General features: G+C 38.2%; 1 protein-coding gene across 1 annotated transcript; it reads right to left on the reverse strand.

The window, feature by feature from the left end:
* Window positions 1-6,951: 6,951 nt before the first annotated feature.
* LOC139725232 (dystroglycan 1-like) lies at window positions 6,952-9,028 on the reverse strand. Its single transcript, XM_071636322.1, has 2 exons — window positions 8,800-9,028; window positions 6,952-8,207 (listed from the first exon to the last, which is right to left on the reverse strand). Exons 1-2 carry the CDS (start codon window positions 9,026-9,028, stop codon window positions 6,952-6,954), a joined length of 1,485 nt encoding a protein of 494 aa, XP_071492423.1.
* Between the last annotated feature and the right edge of the window lie 345 nt (window positions 9,029-9,373).

Genomic DNA, 9,373 nt, shown 5'->3' on the forward strand with positions numbered 1-9,373 from the left:
ATTTCCAAGATGTTGGTTTATTGTTCAATGTATGTTCATCCGAAATGAAATAAGGTTCGTTATTAGGAAGGTTCGTTCATTCAAAAGTAGGAAAAATATGAGTTTAATAACAAACCAACAGAATTACAAACCTTTCATTTTCGAATTTACAAAACCTAGAATAACGAACTTTTTTATAATTTTGGATAACAAACCTTAATAATAACTAATTTTGACCTAAATAACGAATATCTATAATCTTTGGGTCAGCAAACCTTCGGAATAACGTATGTTGGGTATTCAACTCCATTAAAAAGGCTATTAGTGCCAGAACTCCTCAAGACACATCAACTTTTCTTGAAAAAAAAAAGCACAATGAAAGTTACGTAACTTCTTTCGTTTTTATAGTTGTTCATTCTTATGTATTTTAATGTTTTTGCGACCTTTTGCGTTCTATTGGGTTTGTTTGTTTGTTTGTTTGTGTTCTTTTGGGGGGGGAATTTGTTGCAGACACTTTTTCAATTTGATTTCTAGCAATTGACACGAAAAAAAAAACATAATTTGCAATCAATTTGCATACAATATCACAAATTTGAGCTGTTTTCGGGCGGATATGCATGTAAAAACATTACGTAACTTCAGAACGGAGTAGGCCTACCCGAACGTCACAATTTGGTCTCACAATACGCGGTAGACTTAGATAAACTAGAAATGTCGCTATGGCGACTGGTATGCCTCCGCCATAATGCATGGTTCTCCTAATAGGTCTAAAGTACATGTGGAAAATGTGTGATTACATTTTCATAAAATTGGCAAAATATGAAAATGACAAGTTTGTCACAAATGTGTTGAATGTTCACCTTCCTTGACCTAGGTTTAATTGGATGAATAAGAGAGCATGTATTTGGAGATTTAAGAACTTTAGCTTGACTTTGATCCATTAATAAGTTTATGCACTGAGTAATTTTCAAGGTATGGAGAAAAAGTGCACTTTCTGTATAGTAAATTGTTGCCATGTTCATGTGGCCTTTGACCCTAGAATTCATTAAGATAATCACTGTCAGGCAGAACATGCATAAATATGTATGTAGTAAGTTTCAAGATAACTTGAATCATTTCCTAGATATGGAGGAAACAGTTAGTTCAGCACTTTCACTTAATCTTTGTCCATTTGACCTTTGAGGCAAAAGAAAGAAAAAGAAAAAGAAAAAACTTCCCAGAGAATCTCTATTGGGTTATACATGCATACACCAAGTGTTAAAAAAATAATCCTGCTGGCATTGCATAAATATGAGGGAAATAGTAAAATTTTGAAGTGTTGCCCTTGACCTTTGACCCCTGACGGTTGACCCCATGAACCCTAAATTCTCTAGATAATCACTGCCAGTCAGTACATGTATATACAGTAAACCTCGCATGAGTCGAAGCTCTCGGGACTGACAAAAATGCGTCGACTTAAGTGAACTTCGACTCTCGCGAGAGTCGGTTTTTTTTCGACTCAGTTATGTACATGTATTACAGTACATTTGCATTCATGTGTGTGTGTGTGTGTGTGTGTGTGTGTGCGTGCATGTTTGTGTTTGCATTCAAAATTGTCTGTTCTTGAAGATAATGTTCTTATTTTGTTCTAAATTGAACATGGAATTTGTAGCAATACTAGTAGTTAAACGTAGTTCTGAGAATATCTGCGCTAATGTGGCAATGTGCATGTGCTATGTCTATGGTGCAGCATAGGTAGCCATCTGTGTCAACCTACCCTGAGAAAAACACTCTCCCAGGCCCATCCCACCTCCATTGAACAAAACTATACAACCAGCCGGGGCACGCACAAACAAGCTCCGCCCACTTGGCCTGTCACTAAAATATCAAAGCAGCGATTGGTTGACCAAGGAGTTCTGGCTTGAAATGGATAAAGTATGGATGTGCTGTGTGTATGAATAAAGTACAGTGTATGGATCGATGTGCTGTGTGTATACATGTATACCGGTACATGTGTATGTATTCGACATGCGTGCGGAGCGGTACGGTGAGTGTGCATGCTTTACCTGCAGCAGGTCAGGGACGGGGTTCTGCGACATGCCGATTTTTTTTTTCTCCTCTAAATGTAATGAGAATTGCAAGACAAATCTTCTTCGGCTCAAGTGATGTAAACTACGTGTATTTTGTACAAAAGGGACTGAATGTTTTACTTCGACACAGCCGAAATTCGACTCTCGTACTTCGGCTTATCCAAATATTTCTTAGAGAAAATACATAGGGAAAAATCGGGACTTTTGATTTTGCTTCGAGTTAAGTGATTTTCGACTCACTCGACGTCGACTTATCCGAGGTTTACTGTAACTATGTTCCATGAAGATACCTTGAAAAATTTCCAAGGTACAGAAAAAAAAAGTGAAATTTTAATATTTTAATTGACCTTTTGACCTCTGAACTTTGACCTCATGACCTGAAACTTTCATTAGAGAATCTTAATTGAGTAATACATGTATAAACAAAGTTTCAAGAAAATATCTTCAGGCAATACATAGATATGGAGGAAATAGTGAAATTTTACATATTTGACCTTGACCTTTTGACCTTTGACCTTGAGCATGTGAACCCAAAAGTTGATAGGCACAACTTCACCCCCTAATACACATACAGTATGCTAAGTTTCATTAGGATACCTCAAATGGTTTTTTAGTCACGCTTGCCACAAAATTCATTACGGACGGACGGAAGGACGGACAGACGTAAGGACGGACGGAAGGACGGACGAACAGATAGACGGACAACCCGAAAAAATAATGCCTTCGGCACCACTTCGTGGCGGAGGCATTAAAAAAAAATCATGACACGGCGCCATTAAATATTTGCGCGTTGCGGAATCATTACATTAATAATGTCGGGGGGGGGGGGATTTGACCCTCCTAAAAGATAGGGTTAAAGGGATGGTATCGTATTGGTTGAGATGAGGATTGAGCTTCAAAATTTTAGCGAGATGTACTAAAAAACCACTTATGAAATGCTACAGAGCACACAATTCAAAGTGGGATTTAAAATATATTTGATGAAAATCGGTTTTGAAATGGCTGAGATATCCAAAAGCAAAGTAAAACAAGCAATCCTAACAAAAGGTGGTTTCCATCTCTTATTAGGATCCCTTTATTTCGGGTATCTCGGCCATTTCAAAACCAATTATTTTCATCAAATAGACTTTGAATCCCTCTAAGAATTACATGTTCTTTCATATTTCGTTAGAGGTTTCTCATTATCTTACAAAAAGAGTTGGAAACCTGATGTCCCCATCTCAGCCAAAAACATACCATCCCTTTAAATCTCTGGAGCTCAAATGACAAAATCCAGACAGTTGTGTTCCTTGCAGTCAACGAGTGCAAAATCTCTTGTTTTATATCATTCTCTGTGTAGTGGAGTTGGAGCCCCGCAACACGCAGTGAGCACCAAAATACCTGAAATAACATGTTACACACGCAGGTCAATAGAGTTCATATCAAAGAGAAAGGTGCTTTCATTATTCCATTCATTATCATTTCCCGAAGCTTTACATGGCTTATGTGCATTATATCAGTCTTCCTCATCACCGAAATTGCTACATGGCTCAAAGTGCTTTACACATTGACACTTTCAACATCAGTAAATGAGAACATCATACTCCTGTGGGCAATATTCTGCTTGTATTTCATTATCAAACATGTCATGAGAGCTGCAAACATAAACGACAGTTTCTGAAAAATACATGTATTTGGTCAGTGGTTGTATAGTTATGTAGCGCAGCACAGTCATGAAATAAAACAGACCCTGAAGTGAAATCCATGAATTTGAACAACAAACAAGTGGTACATGTATAAAAGGCATTTCAGAATAAGATGTTACGTAACTTCTGCCTACGTCTGCACATGCACAAGCGCAGACACAATTCACACTTGCCCATACACATGCATACATTACACACACAAGCGTGCCGATTGCGACATGGTAGTTGAAGCATAAATTGAGATACATGCACGTGTAGAGAGAGGGAGAGAAACTCCTCGATAAAACATAAAAAATACACGTGTACACATTTCTTTTAAAAAAAACACACACACACACAATATTTTCAATGGTGTAGAATGCACACGTACACGCATATAAAAGAGTGTGTGAAATTGCAGTGATGTGACAGCAAGGAATACATAAACAAGCAAAAACACATACAAAAACCAAAAGTATCTTTGATGCACACTAAAGTGAATGCTCCATGCAAATACTACCGGTACTACATTTACTTTGGAAGGGGAGGAGATTTACACAGGATATCAGACTGTTACATTCTTTTTTGTACTGGCTCAGAGTGACGTACAAAAGGACGTACTGTTCGTGGAGCTTAAAAATAAACAGAAGATTCAACATTACCACGTGTGAAGTTGTGTCACACAAAAATGATTGTTTGAACAAATAAATCATGATACATGTACTAGAAATGGTTCACGTGTCTGTAATGACCTGTAATGTAATTTAGTGATGAAAGACAACTCAAGTACATAACATTTCATATTCAATCATGATGTAAACCTTGCATTAGAAAACAAAAAACAAACAAAACATTCAGTACATTTGTAAGATATATACACAAAATGTGCTTGTTGACATTCCTCACTCATGTCAAATGGGTACCATTAAAACATGTACAATGTATAGGCTATTCAAGAGAAAAACAATTTGATATTGGCAAGAGAAGTGTTTTTCAATTTGCCATTCATGGAACTCATAAACGAATACATGTACCATGACACAGTGTATACAATTTACGCACAGTACAACTGTATGACACACATGTTACAACCTTAGATTTTGTAAAACTTCAACATAGAGATCATTGAGTGATAGCAAAATGGAGTATACGATGTATTTCTAGCAATTCAGTCAATGAATGGACCTGCCATATCAATTGTGCTTTGTTTCATTTTGTTTTTGTTTTTGTTTTTGTTCCAGAAAAATGATCCTATTTTGTCAAAAAAATAAGTTGCAAATACGAGGTCCACATTACATGTTTAATGTTATAGCTTACAATTTGCAAGAAAAAGTAGGACTGTTTTGACAATTACATCTTGTATATACATGTACTGTACATTTTCATAGAATATGGCAATGAAGTGACACACAGTTACAAGTATTCACTACCTAATTAGTACGCATGAAAAGCTTATGCTAGAGTGATTTATGCATTATTTGTCATTTTATACTTCTCAAATTATTATGATTGATACCAATGACAGTGTATTTTGTATTTGATCCTTATCGATACACTTGCATAAAATGTTCAATAGCCTTTCTGTCTCGCACCACACAATGGAATAAATACATGTGCATCTACCTGTATTCCTACAAGTTGTACGTAGTCTATACATTGGTCGAGATTATTCTGTCAATTATAAATACTTGTACTTCTTGCATATCCTAACCTGGATGTTGAAGGTGTCCTGTCCTTACACACTGCAGTGGACTCCCGTTAAAACGAACAAGGTTATAACGAAATTTCGTTATAACGAAGTAAAACTTCTGGTCCCAAAATTATCGCCATTGATGTCTATGGTACAAAATTCGCTTATAACGAACACGGTTATAACAAAATTTTCGTTACAACGAAATCTTTCTGAGCACCACTGACAAAGAAAAACAAAAGAAATGTGGGTGAACGCTTCACATCACTGTGTACATGTTCGCTCCTTGTGTCCTGCATAGTTTCCGAGGGGGACTTGCATTATTGTAATACAATAATCTGAAATTAAACAAGGTTCGTTTCATTGTTTCGAAGGTACTTTATTACAAAACACACAGATTCTTACACATGTACACCTAAATGTCCGTTGGTTCAGAAATGAAATAGGGTTTGTTATTACAAACATTTTGGCATTATTCAAACAGTTCGTTATCACTAAAGTTCGTTAAACCGTCAATGATATATGGTTCTTTTTACAACGGTTCATTTGTCAGATAATGATAGGAATTCTAAACTTTCGTTAATCGGAACATTAAAAAGAAGTTTCGTTAATCCAAAGGTGAAATAGGTGTGTCCAGTAACAAAACTTTGGAATTGCAAACTTTATAAAATTTGTCTTAAGATAACCGAACCTAAGAAATGAATGACAAATATTTTCCGATCAACGAGCCTTCGGAAAACGAACAACATATTTATATCTAAATTATGAACTTTCGGAATAACGAATCGTCAGAAGAGCAAAGCTTCAAAATAATGAACAAACCTTTGGATTCCCGGGAATGGCGAAACTTGGGAACAAAGAGTCTTTCGGAGTAACGAACTTTAGTAAGAAACGAATCTTTGGAATAGCGAACTGTAACGGAATCCTAAACTATTATTTTCTATACGACTTATTGTGTGACAAAAACAACTTTATACTCTCTTTTAAATGTAATATCCAAACGAAATTAAAAAGGTATACCATCCCATTTCACATAGCTTTCCAGTGTATAATGAGTATTCAACAGACATGATATATGCATGGTGGTTACCTCGTTTTTGTTATATATTGAAAAACGGCCGGTACCGAGCATTTCGTTATAACGAGAGTGCACTGTAGTATGACAGAGTGTCATATCAGCATGCAAAGCAGCATGTCCAGAAACCTTAGGGTGAATTGTACAGCAATGCTACATACATCCAATAATTGTTGGGGCAGCCTTCCACATGTCAACTTACATCCTACATTGAAAAAAAAAACAAAAAACAAAAAAAAAAACCCTCAGATTTTTTTCTCTTTTGAGCAGAAGACATAAAACACTTACATGTAACACTCTGAATCTTTTACAATCATCAATGCATTTTTCTGGATTCATAAAACTACAGTATACATGCATACACAGTGCTGTAGGAGAGTTACAGAAGTACAATCAAGACCATTACACATGGGAGCTACACTCCTGAATGAAGACACAATCATTAATACGGTAAATATGAATGTTGAATTGTTCTCATATATCAGACTCATTGAATAACCCAGAATCTCGTGACTGGTATGGAGGAGGAAGTCTGTACAGAGGAGGGGGCTTTGTACCATGAAATTCACTGAGGGGCATATCATTATGAGCAGGCCACGATGAGTACTTGGGAGGTTCAGAAGCAGCTGCCAGCAGGTCTGGCTTGTCCATCTCAAGATTCACTTTGGCAAAGTCTGGAAGTCTGTACTCCGGTGGAGGTTGGCGGTACTGTGGCTTTGGTAGATGGGTGCTAGTGGCCTTTTTCGGAGGTCTAAAGCTTTTCACTGGTTCAAAGTCCTCGGGCAACACTACAGGATTGGCGATACCAGTCGGCTCTGTGTCCTCCAGCTCTCCATCCAGGTAGATGGGCTTGCGGTTTTTGGCATAGATCTTCTTCTCATCTCGCAAAAGGAACTCCTCACCACCACGCTTGCGTTTGTACAGACAGAAGAGGATGATGATGCAGAACAGCAGGAAAGAGAGAGCAATGACGACAGCTGGCACAACAGTCATTAGTAGATGCTTTGACGGCCCTACAGGTAGGAGCGTGACATAAGTAGTCATTGGTGTCGTACTTACCAAGCATGGACCCAGGAATATCCTCTCCACACTGGTCACAGAGAATTCGGGTTTGAGACTCTCCCGGAAGTCCTCACTGAGAGACCCATTGCCATCAACCAGCTGGTAGAACACTGCATTGATGGCCTCAGAGTCGCATCCGCTCCTGGAAATGGTCTTGTTGGAATAGGTGATGACAACCGAACCATCTCTCACAGATTCCACACTGATAGCATCTGCACCAGAGTCACCAACAAAGCTTGCAATCCTCTGACAGAGACTAACTATGTTTAAACCATCATCAACAAAATCATTGAAGTCATTTGCGAGGGTGACAATGTACTCATGGGTGAAATCTGTTGGTCGTTCCAGGACATCAACAACAAAGGCATCATACCCAACTAAACCACCAGTGTCTGTAGCAGACAGAAAATAGCTGTTGCTCATCCTCGTGACATTGTTACCCAGAGGAACTCCCAACAGAATTTGCTGATCTTCATCCAGCTGCAGCCAGTTGGACTGACTGACAGGATTGCCCTCAGCATCCAACAAATTTAGATGAAGGTTTCTTGTAGAACCATCCTCGAAATCCATAAACGTGTTCTCAGGGATTGAGAACAGGAGAACATCTCCTGATGTTGTGACTATCTCATCTACAGGATACTGAAGGTAAGGTGGTTGATTCTGGGGCTCTGTGTAGTGGAAAGAAACCATACATTAGTCTTAAACAAAAGAAGCAGATACATGATCAGTGTGCTTTGCCATCAACCCAGATTCAAGGAATGGTGATGAATAGCAAAATCTACTCTTGCTGTAAATACAAGGAAACATGATGCTAGGAAAGGATCAGACTTGAGATACAAAGACAAATTTTGACAGAAGAGTTAAAGCTCAAATATTTTTTACATTCCATTTTTTAGGATTTTTACTCAAGATTCCTTTCTTTTTCAAATGTGAATGTCTGGCCTCACATTTCCATCACAAATTTGAAGTATCCTGCTGTGAGCTAAATACAAACCACATAAAGTGACAAACAGGATTATTCTTAGCATCTCGAACAACCTTGAAGTGATTATAAGCATATGTGATATAGTATTACCCTTAGTAGAAAAATCTGTGCATATTATAAAGAAAAAAAAGTCAGAATTTTGTAGCGGTAAACATGACTGCTCATTCTCAATTACAACATCAACTGTATACATTATACTGAAGACCACGCGATTATACAAAATAACTTAGCATTTTCAAATACTTTCTTGCAAATTTTTGAGAAGTCAAACACACCTGTTGTGATATCTGAAGGAGGTGTGGTAGGCAGTGCCGATGTCACTGATAGTGTGGATGTCATGTCATTATCGCTGGATGATGGAGACAGCAAAATTTGGGATGAAATCATCTCGGTAGAAGAAACCATGGGCAAAACACTGGTCGGCAGAGATGGCAAAGATGGTGTTGATGACATAACTGGTGACAAATCAGGCATTGTCTCGCTAGCCATTGCAGAGGTAGGCATCCTTGAGCTAGGCATTGGCACAGAACTCAATGTCGCTGTTCCTTCTAACGTAGAAAGTGGTTCAACAAAACTGGATGACATGGGAAGTGAAGATGACAACACAGGAAGTGATGAGAGCCCTGGAGAGGGAAGCCCAGGGGAGGAAGTTGGTACGTCTCCTGTTGACTCCATTTGGTCTGAGGAACTTGTGACATCAGGAGATTGTGACTGCAGACTCTGTATTGTGCTCAAACTTGGAGTGCGGATAACAGACGACAAAGACATGCTGAACAATGAGGATGTTGGCTCTGGCTGCATTGGTGATGTAGCTGTCTGCAGTTCTGATACTGTCCTAACACTACTGCT

This window comes from Diadema antillarum, unplaced genomic scaffold (assembly GCF_040938485.1).
Source record: "Diadema antillarum isolate AM-2024a unplaced genomic scaffold, OU_Dant_1.0 seq00000028_RagTag, whole genome shotgun sequence".
Taxonomy (NCBI): Eukaryota; Metazoa; Echinodermata; class Echinoidea; order Diadematoida; family Diadematidae; genus Diadema; species Diadema antillarum.

Coding starts and splice junctions, on each gene's coding strand:
- LOC139725232 (XM_071636322.1), bottom strand. CDS start 9,028: ATGCCTACCTCTGCAATGGCTAGCGAGACAATGCCTGATTTGTCACCA. Junction 8,208..8,799: donor TCCTTCAGATATCACAACAG/GTGTGTTTGACT, acceptor TCCACTACACAG/AGCCCCAGAATCAACCACCT.